We start from the raw sequence: 16,302 nt of genomic DNA, 5'->3' as shown, positions 1-16,302 counted from the left end.
TCAAGTTTGTTTAAAAATCTTTTATTTTAGGCTCTCTCTCTCCCCCCCCCCCCCCCCCCAAACTTTCTCAGGCCAAAAATTTCAGAATTCAATGTGACAGGCAGCTTCCTTTGTTTTTTGATTTGTTTTTTTTTTTTTTTGGGGGGGGGGGGGTTGAAGCAGGTGTTATCTTTCTTTTTGTGACAGTTGATTATTTATGGAGGTTATAGATGTTACAGATTTTCTAGTAATTTAATTTAACTATATGTCATCAGTAAAAAAAACAAATTAGGAAAAAAAACCATTACCTTTCAATTGTTTGTTAATACAGTCAAACCTGTATTAAGCAGTCACCTGCAGGAACCATTAAAAGTGACCTTTATAGAAAGGTGACCTTTGAAAAGAGGTTCATATTTTTTCATGAAAAATTCTTTTGTAATTTATGTAAGTTCTGAGTTTTGAAACACTACATCATAGAATATTAAAGAAAGATGTGTTTTGGATATCAATGGTCTCATTTAGATTTTTTTTTAGAAATTTAAATAGTCTCAAGATTAAGTTCAAGCTAGGTTTGATGACTCGAACAAAAATATATTGAGTCTAATACACTAGGGCATTGCATTATCCTCCCTCCAAACAACAACAAAACTTTCTTTTATTATAAGATTACATTATCATGTTGTGCCATGAATAAAATATAATGTATTTTTTTTTTATTTAAACTGCCTCTGAAAACAAGTTTAGTTAGTCCTGATAATTTTATGTTTAATAATGTATAAATAGTAGCGTAATAAACAGACAAGTCATAATATTCTCAGTTTATCAAAGCAGTGCGTAATACAAACTGATATCAAATTCACAGGTGTTGTGAGCAATGAAGCGTGACTAATCCTAACGGTCGCCTTACCTAATTGAAAATCACGAGATAATCAGGACACATTGAGTATACAAAACAGTTAATTAGGGCTTCTACAAATAATATGTTTCCTATGTGTTAAAATCAGCCTGTCATGCGTTTACACAATTACACCTATCGGAGTTGGGCATGCCAAACGTAAACTAATAATTAGGAAACACCTAATTATTGTATCCATTAATAGATAAATAAGGATGCCTTGTGTATTATTAAGAATTTTTTAAACCATACTCCAATTAAATAAGATTAAGATTCTCGTAAGTCCGTTTTCCTGATAATTTAACCTTTTCAGTCACAAGCACCCTTGTTTAGTTTTGTTAAAAATAAATAGATTATCCAATATTTTAAATTGTTTTAATAAGGCCAATTATTTTTTCCATGATTTTGCTCCACACAAGACCAATTACAGTGCGGACTCGTTATTATGATGTTCATTTTGTCATGGTAAAATATCGTAATACCGAGGGCAACGTAATAAAAGTTCCCAGTAAAATCCATAAAACATCGTTTTGAAAGCTTGTTGTTGTATTAGGAGGTGTATTTTTCTCCTTTTGTTTCCTTCTTCTGTTCAGATTCTTCATTAAAACACTATATACATATAATTTATTAATAACTTATCATGAATAGATATCTTCATGATGCTATTTCTTCTATTTCCTTCATTTTAAAAGAAATGTGCACATTTTTTATAAAAACTTCGGCAATCTTCATTTATCTGCCGCCATTTCCTTTTACTTTTACTTTTGTTTCGTTTAGATAATGCGTTCGTAAAATTTTCAATGTCTTTGTATCGTTACATAAATAACAACAATTAATACATCACTGGGCGGTTTTGGGTGTTCAATGAGCTTAGAGCTGCAGTGAACAACTGATGAAAGTGGGCAGTGTGATAGGCATATTCTTGGACAGGATTTGAGAACACACAAGCTAAATGTCAAAATAAATTTGAATTTTTAAATTACTGAACAGAGTTCAATTAGCAGTTCAGCAATTATCGATTTGTATTTCTGCTGACACCTGTGAGGTAGTCCAAGCCACTATCCAAGCTGTTAAAACGTTAGTGGAGTTCAAATTTTGCCAAAATTATGTTTGATACCCAAGCTGACAATTCCCGCTGTTTAACTGCAAACGTAATTACACATTATGTATTTAACATACATGCATACGATTAAATGTAACCCTTTATTTAATAAATAAATTTTACTTATTATCCATAGTAAAAAAAAAATAAAATAAACTTTACAGAGATAGATAAACTAGAGACTACATTTATAAATAAACAGTTTAATTGTTTAACAATGGCTTTGACACATCTCCAATTCTGCTGACATCGCTAGAACAGTCAAGGTGTGTGCAGTCAAGCGTCACTAATCACCTAACGACCCTGCAAGTTAACACTCTGTCACAGCACAGGTGTTTCAATGTTTATTTAGTGTCTCCTTAAGTGTCTACCGTCGATCAACACTGAATAAAAACGGGGTGAAAAAAAATTTTGGACAGAATTTTTACATCGTAATACCGAGTCCCGGCATTTTAGGACATCGTAATAAACAGTTCTATTTTGTATAGATTTGTTAAGAAATGGTTTTGTGCTTTGAATAACCGTCACCGTAATAACGAGTCCGCACTGTATTTACATAAGTGACAAAAATTGGGAGTCACCTGACTTTAGATCTGGTCATGTGATTGGACAAAATGGCCGGTATATACGAGGTAAAACGGCGATTTTACATGAAATTTGATGACCGCTGACCGTGTTACGCAGGTGACTGCTTAACAGAGTTACATTATGTAGGAAAATTCATTGGGAGGAAATAAAATGACCGCATAGGACAGGTGACCGCTATGACAAGTTTGATTTATGTCACCTTTGAACTGCAATTAATAGCTATAAAAATACACTCATTTAAATACCCTATGGTACATTGACAGAACGGGGGTTGAAATTTTCCTGGAAAACCCACTAGCCCAGGGGCTACTGATCAGTAAAAGTTACTAGCCCAAACCTAACCTAACTAGCCCCAAAATTTTTTATGCAAAATGAAAACATAACAAATTAAAGTTTCAAATGCTTTGGTGACAGAAACAATCAGTTCTTAGTCAAAAGAATTTAGTCTACACAGAAAAGCGAAAGTAAACTGAATTTTTTCCTGTTCTGCTAGTCCGACGGACTATCGTTACATTAAAATTAGCTAGCCCGAGTCTTAAAATGACTAGCCCCGGGTGTCGGGCTACTGTATATTTCAACCCCTGCAGAAACAAAATTGGCCGCAATAAGATTTTTAGTTCACCTGAGCCTTCAGCTCAAGTGAGCTTTTCTGATCGAAATTTGTCCATTGTCTGTCGTCGTAAACTTTTCACATTTTCATCTTCTTCTGCAAAACTACTGGGCCAATTTCAATCAAACTTGGCACAAAGTATCCTTGGGTGAAGGGGATTCAAGTTTGTTCAAAAGAAAGGCCACGCCCTCCTCTAAGGAGAGATAATTATGAAATAGCAAAAAATTAATAGCATCATTGAAAAATCTTCTCCTCAAGAACCAATGGGCCAGGAAAGATGAAACTCATGTGGAATTATTGTCAGGTAGTGTAGATTCAATTTTGTTCAAATCATGTCCCCCGGGGGTAGGGTGGGGCCACAATGGACGATCAAAGTTATACGTAGGAATATATCGGAAAATCTTCAAAAATCTTTTTCTCAAGAACAGCAAAGCTATGATTGGTCATATTTAAGTGGAAGCATCCTCAGGTGGTGTAGATTCAAGTTTGTTCAAATCATGACCGCCGGGGGTAGGGTGGGGCAACAATGAACGATCAAAGTTTTACATAGGAATATATAGGAAAAATCTTTAAAAATCTTCTCAAGAACAGCAAAGCCACTGTTTGTCATATTTATATGGAATCATCCTCAGATAGTGTAGATTCAAGTTTGTTCAAATCATGACCTCCAGGGGTAGGGTGGGGCCACAATGAAAGTTCAAACTTGTAGAGAAAAATGTCACAGTAGTCAAAAAAATTATGTAAGCATCCTTAGTAAGTGTAGATTTAATTTTGTTCAAATCATACCCCCCACTCCCTTTTAGGGGTAGGTTGGGACCACTTATGCATTTAAGCTTTTCAATACTAAACTGACTTTTTCTTTTTTCCTAGCCACAGTGCTCAGGTGAGCGATGTGGCCGCTGGGCCTCTTGTTATTTGTCAGGCCAATAGAGAAATATACGTAATGTGCAAAAAATGGTGTTAACACCTGTATTGGTTCAACCACCTGCTGGTATAACAGATCTATGTGCCGTAACAGTAGGGCTGTCACGGTTACCCAAAATAACAAAAAAACAGGGTCCAAGCTGTTTGGCGCGGCTCCATTTCTCTGGATTTTGGTACAGGTCTGGTTTAAATATTAGAATATGTTCAATATAAAAAATGGTGTCGAAATCAAAGGAATGATGACGATAACAGTGATAAATAAACATCTTTGAAATGGCCAGTTGGAGAAAATATGGCATAACACAAATTCAAGGATGTTGCAACTAATTAATAAACAAAATTAAATGTTAAACACATACAGTCTCAAATTGATAATTTATTGGAATACCATAAAGTTTGCATGTTCTGAAACATAGTATCTTGTGTAGGAATTTCTATAAAATTGATAAACAACTCCTTGTCCTATTTTCTGAATTTGCCGTATCTGAGGATTTTTTAAATGTTGACTAAAAATGGGAGTCTTTCAATTTAACCCCGTTAATGCATAGTCCATAAATTATGGTATATCTTTCAAATTAATTACATTGAAGGAATGACACAACTCACACGAAGCAGTTTATCAGGAGCTCACAACAAAACAACAATTTACATGGCACCCTTCCATTTTCAGATCTTAGCTGAAACACTGTGAATTATGTGATTTTTTTTTTGTAGCTCCATTACACTTTCCAGAAGATGTTGCTACTTCAGGAGCCTTTGTTGGTGGTGGGAGCATTCTACCTTCTCTTCCTGGCTGTCATCGTGTATGTCAGACTCGACTTCTCCATCACCAAGGTATTACTTTTTTGTAAACCGTTGTGTACATATGGAGCTGTTTATGATGAATTTCATGCGACGGGCGAACTGAAGTATTTTGTTGAGTGTCGCATTGTATTCTGAAGGCTTGTGTACTTTAATTGTGATGATGATGCACATTATTGTTTTGGATGAACAGCAAAGCAGAATTGTAATGAAAGTAGTTACAAAAAAATTTAATGAAAGGTCATGGGAATCTAAACTTCCAAGTTCTAGTGTTTGATCTACTTTGTGGGTAAATTAAAGACTGGCTCTTCACAAGACTACCAAGTGTGTCATGAAGTCAGCCATATTTACATCTTTTTTTCCTACCACTTAATGATATAACTTATGAGCTTTCAACGTGAACATTTAATAATCAGTTTTATATTATGACTCCATATCCTCTGTAAAGCATAACAAATTGCCATATGATTAATTACTGATTATGTATGATATAGTATTAATAATTAGGAAGAAAAAGAAAACCATTCAGCTAAAAGTTAAAAAAAAAAACTTCACTTTTTAATACAGAATACAAGTCCTGGAAATATTTATTTGTTAATAGTGATGGAGAATTGGACATTTTTTAGCTCACCTGAGCTGAAAGCTCAAGTGAGCTTTTCTGATCACCCGTTGTCTGCCATCCGTCCGTCCATCTGTAAACTTTTCACATTTTCAACTTCTTCTCAAGAACCACCAGGCCAATTTTAACCAAACTTGGTACAAAGCATCCTTGGGTGAAGGGGAGTTAAAATTATTAAAATGAAAGGCCAAGCCCCCTTCAAAGGGGAGATAATCAAGAAAAGACAAAAATTGGGTGGGGTCATTAAAAAATCTTCTTCTCAAGAACCACTGGGCCAGAAAAGCTGAAACTTATATGCAAGGATCCTGGGGTAGTGTAGATTCAAAATTGTTCAAATCATCACCCCCAGGGGTATGGCAGGGCCACAATAGGGAATCCAAGTTTTACATTGAAATATGTAGTAAAGATCTTTAAAAATCTTCTTCTCAAGAACCACTGGGCCAGAAAAGCTGAAACTTGTGTGGAAGCATCCTGGGGTAGTTTAGATTCTACATTATTTAAATCATGACCCCCGGGGGTAGGGCGGGGTCACAATAGGGAATCCAAGTTTTACATTGAAATATGCAGAAAAAAATCTTTAAAAATCTTCTTCTAAAGAACCACTGGGCCAGAAAAGCTAAACTTATGTGGAAGCATCCTGGGGTAGTGTAGATTCTACATTATTCAAATCATGACCCCCAGGGGTAGGGTGGGGTCACAATAAGTACTACAAGGGGGGGGGGGATCAGGTGAAAAACAGCAAGGCCAAAGTTACTCAGGTGAGCATTGTGGCCCATGGGCCTCTTGTTTTATAATTAATGACTGAGTATAAGTTGGAGTCAATATTCAATTAATATTAAAACAAAGACAAAAAAAAACTTTTTAGCTCACCTGAGCGGCTTCATCATCTCCAGAACCACTGGGCCAATGTTAACTGAACTGGCCCCTTTAAAATCACCCCAACCAAATTTCACTGTTTATCTCCCCTTGGAAGAGGGTGTGGCCTTTTGTTTGCACAAATGTGAAACCCCTTTACCCAAGGACACTCTGGCAGTGTTGATATCAACTCGAGAACACGATATTTCCATTTGTGTTTTAATATATAAGGAAATAAGCAATAAGGCCACACCAATTTGTAAAATAGTTCTTCATATTTTCAAAACTAAAAAGTGAGGCGAGAGGGCGAAATAATTTTACAAATATTATTTTTCATTTTGGAGTTAAAAATTATGAGGGGAGCGAATACAAGTAATATAAATTTTTTTTTATGAATAAAGCATGATATCAGAGAGCGAACGCTTAAAAAAATATAGACTTAAAATTATTAGATAACATTTGTATACCACATGAACTTATGATTTTGAACTTTTTTGGATATTGTTTTCAATAAATAAAAAGTTTCAGGTTTCAAAGATGATTTATAACAAGTAATGTTTTGCTACATTAAATAAGGTCTTTTTGAAGAATTTCCTCTCCAATTTGTTGTCCATTCTATCAAATCATTAAATAAATTCTGTGGTCTTGTTTGCCTGTAACTTTTCCTGGGGGAGAATAATTTTTGGAAGCATTCATAAAACGTTAAAACGCGACTTCTTTCTGTTTGTTGTGTTTTGAATGAGGTACATCTTCGCAATTTGGTTGTTCTGTTCAGTTCTGTGCAAATTCCTAGGAATATGTCCGTCTTGAAATCTCAATTATAACTCTTTTAGAATATTTTAAAATTTTGATAGACAAACATCATCAATATTCACCAAACCTTTCGTGGACTTTTCGGTGTTTTTCTTTTTAGTAACATCAAACAGCGCTTCAAAAGTTTCCCCGGCTTCTAGTTCGATTGCAGTATAAGGAAAAATTCACATCCACTGTTTTTAACTATTTACGTATCGTACATATAAAGAGTAGACAGGCATCATGAAAAAAATTCACACATTGTTAAACAGTTTGAGTTACAAAGTACAAACTTTCTCAATCCCGCGCTTCTGTCATTCCTCCACGTGTTTTGAAGTCTTTTGTGCGTTTGGTGTAAAAAGTCAACCAAAAAAAATGTACTTGGATATTTTTGGATGTGCGGGAGGACATATTTTTAGGTCACCTGAGTCACTCAGGTGACCTATTGCTATCCGTTTTCGTCCGTCGGCGTGCGTCGTGCGTTAACATTTGAACATTTTCAGCTTCTTCTCTGAAACCGCTGAACCAATTTCAACCAAATTTGGCATATAACATCTATGGGTGAAGGGGGACAAAATTTGTGAATTTCATGGTCCCTGCCCCCCTGGGGCCTGAGGGGTGGGGCAAAAACCACTAAAATTAATGCAATCTTTAAAAATCTTCTTCTTTACTCCTGGACATCAAGCAGTCAAACTGTTAGCATGATTGTAATAAGCATTGAGCCCTCTACCAAAATTGTGAAATTCATGGCCCCAGGGTAAGGGGTTCTGGGGCTAGGGTGGGGCTATATAGATCATATAGTAAAAGTGCATTATTTCTTCAAAAATCTTCTTCTCTGCTCCTGGGTATAAAATAAACTAACTAAGTACACAGTTATGATAAGCAAGAATGCCCCTTCCAAAATTGTGAATTTCATGGCCCCTGGGTCAGGGGTTCTGGTGGGGGGGGGGGGGGGGGGGCTCTATTGATTATATAGTGAAAATGCATTATTTCTTTGAAAATCTTCTTCTCTGCTTATGGGTATGAAATAAACTAACTAAGTACAAAGTTATGATGAGCAAGAGTGCCTCTTCAGAAATTTTGAATTTCATTGCCCCTGGGTCAGGGGTTTTGGTGAAGGGGGGGGGGGGTTATTGATTATATAGTGAAAATGCATTATTTCTTTGAATATCTTCTTCTCTGCTTATGGGTATTAAAGAAATTAACTAAAAACATAGTTATGATGAGCAAGAGTGCCTCTTCAGAAATTGTGAATTTCATGGCCCCTGAATCAGGGGTTCTGCTGTTAGGGTGGGGCTCTATTGATTATATAGTGAAAATGCATTAATTCATTGAAAATCTTCTTCTCTGCTCCTGGATATTAAATAAACTAACTAAGTACATAGTTAGGATGAGCAAGAGTGCCTCTTCCAAAATTGTGAATTTCATGGCCCCTGGGTCAGGGGTTCTGGTGTTAGGGCGGGACTCTATTGATTATATAGTGAAAATGCATTAATCCTTTGAAAATCTTCTTCTCTGCTCCTGGGTATTAAGTTCAGTAACTAAGTACATAGTTATGATGAGCAAGAGTGCCTCTTTCAAAATTGTGAATTTCATGGCCCCTGGGTCAGGGGTTCTGGTGTTAGGGTGGGGCTCTATTGATTATATAGTGAAAATGCATTAATTCTTTGAAAATCTTCTTCTCTACTCCTAGGTATTATTGAAACACATTAAATACATAGTTATGATAATCAAGGATGCCTCTTTCAAAATTGTGAAATTCGTGGCCCCTGGATCAGGGGTTCTGGTGTTAGGACGGGGCTCTATTGATTATGAAGTGAAAATGTTTTAATTCTTTAAAAATCTTTTTCTCAGCACCTGGGTATTATTTAAACAAACTAAGTACATTGTTATGATAAGCAAGGATGCCTCTTCCAAAATTGTGAAATTCATGGCCCCGGGGACAGGAGTTTTGGTGCTAGGGCGGGGCTATATAGATCCTATAGTGAAGGTGAATTATTTCTTTGAAAATCTTCTTCTCTGCCCCTGGGTATTGCTTAAACAGACTAAAGTACATTGTTATGATACACAAGGATGCCTCTTCCAAAATTGTGAATTTTATGACCCCGGGTTTAAGGGTTCTGGTGAGGGGGAAGGGGGGGGGGGCTTCTATTGATTATAAAGTGAAAAAGCAAAATTTCTTTGAAGATATTCTTTTCTTCTTCTGGTTAAAAAAGCAAAGAAGCTAAGTGTATAGTTATGATGAGCAAGTGTGCTTCTTCCAGAGTAGTGAATTTCATGACCCCTGGGTCAGATGTGCTGGTGTGAGGGTGGGGCTCTTGATAATTTAGTGAAAATGCATTAATTCTATTAAATAATCCTGTTTGCTCCTTAGTGTTAAGCAGATAAAGAAAGTGATGATGAGCAAACATATGGTCCCAGGGTCAGAAGCTCTGGTGTTTTGGGGGTGGGGGGTTGGGGGTTGGGGCTCTATTGATAATATAGTGAATCTGTAGTAAAAATGCATTATTTATTTAAAAATCTTCTCCGCACCTGGGCATATCTGAGACAAACAGAGTAAAGTTTTTATAAGGAAGGGAATTTTTACCAGATTTTTGAACATCTGGACCATTTGGTCAAGTGTTCTGGTCCTGGCCAGGGCTCTATTAGTTTGTATTCTACTGAGAGGAGTTATTCCCCTTTGCCATTTACTTTTGATAATTTATCACTGTAAATAATGTACTTGAAAGGTAAATAGAACAAGAGAATTATGCAAAAACTTTTATTGTATAATACAAAAAGTACTTTCATAGTTTTAATGATCAGATAGACTTGTAAGTAGTAGATAAATAAAAATGAGACAAAAATTACTTGTCTTATTAAATATTCATCAAAGACCAAGAGATGCCAATGTAAGAGATTTCAACAAAGGATTAAAATAGTACAGAAGCATTGATAATTTGTTAATATACTGTATAGTGATAGTGATAAAATGGGGAACAGATTAGAACCTAATTTATGAACTGTTAATGAATATTAAGACCAATTATTTTGTTGATCATGATCACCCTATTTTTCTTGCTTTTGGGCAACAAAGCTTCACCTTTCAGTTCATTTAATACTCTATGCATCCTTGAAATTGTTGTATCATACTCAGGTGACCGTTAAGGCCCTTGGGCCTCTTGTTTTTTATAATATTATAATTTGGAATTGTTACAAATAGAAGTGGCGAATCCGACGAACTATATTGGTATAACCTAATGAATGTGAGTTTTATATTGTGATATATTGCAATACAAAATTTAATATCACAATGCGATTTTTCAGTCGCGATACCCAGCAATATATTCTAGTTAGTTTAAATTATGACCTCCGGGGATAGGGTAGAGTCACAATGGGCAAAGTTTTACATAGGAATACAGAGGAAAAATTGTTAAAAATCTTAACAAGAACAGCAAAGCCATGATTTGTCATATTTATATGGAAGCATCCTCAGGTAGTGTAGATTCAAGTTTGTTCAAAGGATGACCCCAAGAGTAGAGTGGGGCCACAATAGGTTATCAAAGTTTTACATATTCTGACTGCTCTACATTCAGAATTCCGGTGCTTTTTGTCAACAAAACTAGATATTTTCATTATGATTTCACCTGGGTAATGTGACATAATTACACGGATGTACCTTAATTAGCCCCTGGCCAGGTAACATGTTGAGAAGTAAACAATAGAGAAAAATTGGAGAGAAATGTAGTGTAGAAAAAAAATAATACCACTTTGTAGAGAAGGAAGACAAATATATTTTCTTTAATATCTGCTGTCAGTGAGTAAAATAAGTAAAATGCAAAAAATGAATTTTCAACATCTTGAAGCGATCGGCATTTCTTCTGTTTTGTCCGTTTTAAAAAAAATCATCTTTTATTACTAAAGAGTCACCCTCATAATGCAGGGGTCCTGAGTCAACACGTTGCTGTTGGACCCCTGACAAATTCCATTTCCAAATTGGAAAAACAGAAAATTGTGTTATTTCCCTTTTCAGTATGTCAATAAAATTGATCAATGCAGCAGTTTTTGACCTGTCAGGCAGTGCCTTAGAAATTATTGATTAATTTTTTTTACCCAAGATTTGTATTTTTCCCAAAAGACGTTGCTGCAGTCAGCTGGTACGATATCAAATGAATTTTTTTTCAAAGGGTCCAATGACAACTTGTTGACTCAGGACTCCTGACATAGTAAGAAGAATACTCTAAGATGCATGATTCTATTATTATTGGTTTTTGATTTGGTGTTGATTAAAGTGTTGCCATGGTTTCTAAAGAATGGAAATTTCTGTGAAATTCTTTCAAAATGCTATTCCTAGAGATCTGATTTCAGTAAAACTTGATACACAAGCAAACTACACTAAAAGACATAATTCTGTTAATTGATGTTGCCAAAGTTTCAGTCCAAGTGCTTCTCTTTTCTTCCTTTGCTATGAATTCAAACCAGTAGAGCTACAGTCTTGTCAGTTTAAATTTTAGTTTTTAAATTTTTTTTAGTTTAATCAATAATGAAAGTTTCTTTTCAAATCAACAGTGGGAGGACCTAAATTATTGAACACAAATCCTAATTTGTTTTATGTTGATTGAAGGAAAATAATATATGTAAGTTATTAACATTTAAGTATCGTTGGATGTGACAAAGTTCCTAAATCAAAAATATGAAAGCTCCCAGATATTTAAAAAAAAATTTTATCCATTTAAATAGGATGAAGTCAAGGAGAGTAAAATGCGAGTTGCTAGCCTAGTGGAGGAGGTCCAAAGCGCACATGATCGTAGAAGCGCTCTCTATCAGAGCTATGATGATGCCATTAACAAGTACAAGAGTACCAAAGATCCAAATACCTTTGCAACCACTAGGAAAAAAGTAGATGCAGACTATAAATCCCTAACACAACAGATAAGTGACTTGCAGGCCAAATTAAAGAATGAGGGCTCGGATCTAGCTGAAAAGGTAAACTAATTCAGAACAAATATGATTCTTCAGTTTGTTATGCCCTGGGCAAATAGTGTTTATTATGTCCATCTTCTGTCATTCCATCTGTCCTTCTGTCACACTTTGCATTTAGCTCAGTTTTAAAGAAACTATTCAAGATATTTTTATAAAACTTTTTTTGCTAATACATATTGATGAGAGCTCTTCAAGTGCATCAAAATTTTTTTACCTTAACCTTCCCTTTGACACTGACCTCTCTTTTCTTAAATAAGTGATTAGCTCAGTTTCAAAAAAAACCTTTTAAGATATTTTTATCAAACCAAACTGATGAGAACTTTTCAACTTCATTAACATTTTTTTTTTTACCTTGACTTTTCTCCTGACCTTGACATCCCTTTTCTTAAATTTGTGTTTAGCTAAGTTTCAATGAAAATTCAAGATATATTTATCAAAGTTCATATGCTGATACTTAAGAGATGAATTAAAATTTTTGAGAATTCATGAGGACATGAACTACGACGCTTTACGCTGGCATATTTCGTGATAAATATGCAGTCGTGAAGCATTGCAGTTTATGTCCTCATGAATTCTCAAAAATTAAATTCATAAATTAGATTCTTCTTCTTAAGTACCTGATATCAATTATTACGTATACGTATTGTGACACTGATTGCGCTTGGGATGATTTGTTTATATAAACACGGACGTGCTTGGAGTGCATAGCTGGCACATTGTCGTAATGTGCTTGGGGTGATTAAGAAAAAAAAATATTTAGGTACACTGTACTTAAGCTATTAACTTATATAATAAAAGAACAATTAAAATACAAAATAGACTTAAATACATGTAAATATAGCTTATATATAAATTGAATTTGCGAACAAAAATAAGAATGTGTCCAACTTTAGTTTTTAAAATGATATAAATATTTTAACATTCAAATTTTTTTGTATTACTTGTGCAGTTAGAATAAGAGCTACATCTTTGTTTGCAATTTTGGGGTGCATTTTATCCATAAGAACTAAGTTTTTCCCAGGATTTTTCCCCCAACTTTGTAGGTGCATCCATTACAAGAGTGCGGCATTTACATGCGACTTTACGGTATTGTTAAGCTCAATTTCAAAGAAACTATTCAAGATATTTTAATCAAACCTAGTAAGCTGATACATATTGATGAGAGCTATTCAACTGCATCAACATTTTTGACCTTCACCTTTCCTTTGACCTTGACTTTAAATTCGTGTTTTACTAAATTTCAAAGAAACTATTCAAGTTTTTTTTTTTATCAAACTTTATATGCTTGCATATTTGAATGGCATCAACATTTTTGACCTTCACCTTTTCTTTTGAACTTGACTTTAAATTCGTGTTGAGCTAAATTTCAAAGAAAGTATTTAAGATATTTTTATCAAACTTCATATGCTTATACATCCTGATGAGAGCTATTCAGTGTTTAGCTCAGTTCCAAAGAAACTGTTCTAGATATTTTTTTATGTAAGCTTATGCATTGATACATTATTTGGTGAGAATTTATCAACTGTGTCCTAATTTTTTTTTACCTTGACCTTCCCAATGACTTTTGACTTTACTATTTACTGAATTAATCTCAGTTTTAAAGAAACTATTCAAGATGTTTTCATCAAATTTCATGCACTAATACAAATTTTCATGTTTCATTACTAATGAACCTCATGTTCTATGGAAATGTTTCTAGTTAGGTAATAAATCAAATTAAACAGTAGTGTTTTGATAAATTATATAAAAATATTAAAGTATTATTTCTTTCTTTTTAAAGATATACATGTATTACCATAACACATTACAGTTTAGAATTCAGTTACAAAACCACAGAATAAAACTGTTTACATTTATAGGTGTTCTACTTAATAACTGCCTTGTACTTGATCATTTCTGAAAGCATGGAGATCTCTTTTTTTTATTTTAGAGCACACTTAATTTTTGTTTTCTGCAGGAAATTTTTAATAGTCATTTTACTGAATGTTTAAAGGTTTGTTATGTTGGTGTTTAAAACTTTCTATAATGAGATAACATTTCAGGTATATTAATTGTATACAGTAAAACTTGTCTGTAAGGAATCATGGGGACATACATTTTTAGTTCTTTATAACTTTATTTATCTATATCCAAGAAAGTGATTAAGGGATGGGGGAAAAGATGCAATTTTGTTATATCTTCCTTACGTCTTTTCCATATATCCAAGTTTCTGGTGTGTGAGTTTACTGTATTCCTCTTTTTATTTCTTAAGGTGAGTGAACTTCAGAGCAGTGATAGACAATACAAGGAACTACTTGGAGTAGCAATAACTCTAGCAGAGAAGTTAGTCAATGGCAAAATGAATAAACAACAGTATCTAGAAAATGAGAAAATCAATACAGCGAAGCGAGAGGAGCTGGATAGCAAAATGGAAGCTTTAAGATCTAGCCTTGCCTAAGAGTTTTACTCTACAAAAATATTAAGTTGTTATCAAATTGGATGTCAATAAAGTTCCATCTTACTTGTTTTGTGTGTATTTTGAATTTGTCTTGTTTGTAACCAACAATGTAAACAGGACTTTGAAATGTTACCTTGCTTCAGTCAAAGGTTCAGATGAGCTTTTCTGATGGAAGAGAATCAAGATTCTGACTACTTTATGTTATATGTAAACTTTTCACAATGAACCAATTTCAACCAAACTTGCTATAAAATATCCTTGTGTGATGATTCAAGGTCAAGTGGAAGGTTCTTTCTTCTATCCAGGGAAATAATCTGGAATACCCATTCAAAGTGTGAGGGATGATTTAAAACAAATTTTCTTATCTCAGGGACAGAAAAGAAGGCTTATTTTTTTTAACTTCCTACCTGAATTTATTGCTTTGAGAACATAGGCAGCAAACTTTACCTATTGTTTTTTTTTTTTGGCTCACCTGAGCTGAAAGCTCAAGTGAGCTTTTCTGATCACATTTTGTCTGTAGTCTGTCCGACTGTAAACTTTTCACATTTTCGACTTCCTCTCCAGAACCACCGGACCAATTTCAACCAAACTTGCCACAAAGCATCCTTTTGAAGGGGATTCAAGTTTGTTCAAATGAAGGACCACATCCTCATTCAAGGGGAGATAATTAAGAAATACTGGAAATTTTTTTTAAAAATCGAGACGAGAACCACTGGGCCAAAAAGTTGGAACTTACAGGAAACCATCTTTACATACTGCAGATTCAAGTTTGTTCAAATGATGACCCCTGGAGGTAGTGTGGGACCACAATGGGAGATCAAAGTTATACATAGGAATATATAGGAAAAAATCTTTAAAAATCATTTTCTTTTGAGCTTGAATACTGTTCATTATCTCCATATATTTCATTTCTCAAGAACAGCAAAGCCATGTTTAGTCATATTGACATGGAAGCATCCTTAGGTAGTGTAGATTCAATTTTGTTCAAATGATGACCCCTGGGGGTAGGGTGGGCCACAATGGGGGATCAGAGTTTACACAGGAATATATAGGAAAAGAACTTGGAAAAAAATCTTCTCAAGAACAGCAAAGCCATGTTTAGTTATTTTGATATGAAAGCATTCTCAGGTAGTGTGGATTCAGGTTTGGTTTAATGATGACCCCCAGAGGTAGGTTGGGGCCACAATGGGTGATCAAGTGTTACATTGGAATATATAGGAAAAAATCTTTTAAAATCTACTTCTCTAGAACAGCAAAGCCATGTTTAGTCATACTGATATGGAAGCATCTCCACAAATTGTAGATTCAAGTTTGTTCAAATGATGACTACCTGGAGTAGGGTGGGGCCACAATGGGGGATCAAAGTTTTACATAGAAATATACATGTATAGGAAATAATCTTCTCAAGAACAGCAAAGCCATGTTTCGTCATATTGATATGGAAGCATCCTCAGGAAGTGTAGATTCAAGTTCGTTCAAATTATGCCCCCTGGGGTATGGTGGGGCCACAATGGGGGGTCAAATTTTTACAAAGGAATATATAGAAATTTTTTTAAAAAAAAACTGCAGCTGAAGAACAGCAACGCCATTTGTTATATTGATATGGAAGCATCGTCACGTAATGTAAAATTCAACCCCCCTGTAAACTTTTCAATATTGAACTGATTCGTGTTTTTCCCTAGCCAATGTGCTAAAGTGAGCGATGTGGCCCATGGGCCTCTTGTTCAAGATATTTTTG

At 34.6% G+C, this 16,302-nt stretch overlaps 1 protein-coding gene across 1 annotated transcript in view; it reads left to right on the top strand.

The window, feature by feature from the left end:
* Nucleotides 1-14,632, top strand: part of LOC133195810 (dolichyl-diphosphooligosaccharide--protein glycosyltransferase subunit 1-like) — a 35,408-nt gene extending 20,776 nt beyond the window's left edge. Inside the window, exons 8-10 of the mRNA XM_061331761.1 lie at nt 4,813-4,932; nt 11,885-12,130; nt 14,379-14,632. Coding sequence (XP_061187745.1) covers nt 4,813-4,932; nt 11,885-12,130; nt 14,379-14,564 — 552 coding nt within the window. The 3' untranslated portion in view covers nt 14,565-14,632. The remainder of the gene's footprint in view (nt 1-4,812; nt 4,933-11,884; nt 12,131-14,378) is intronic.
* The last annotated feature ends 1,670 nt before the right edge of the window (nt 14,633-16,302 follow it).

The sequence above is a fragment of the Saccostrea echinata genome, unplaced genomic scaffold, assembly GCF_033153115.1.
Source record: "Saccostrea echinata isolate AGI-Se365-2 ecotype Australia unplaced genomic scaffold, CSIRO_AGI_Sech_v1 ptg000029l, whole genome shotgun sequence".
Lineage (NCBI taxonomy): Eukaryota > Metazoa > Mollusca > Bivalvia > Ostreida > Ostreidae > Saccostrea > Saccostrea echinata.
The sequence above is the reverse complement of the archived record's forward strand: the minus strand, read 5'-3'. Positions and strand labels throughout refer to the sequence as shown.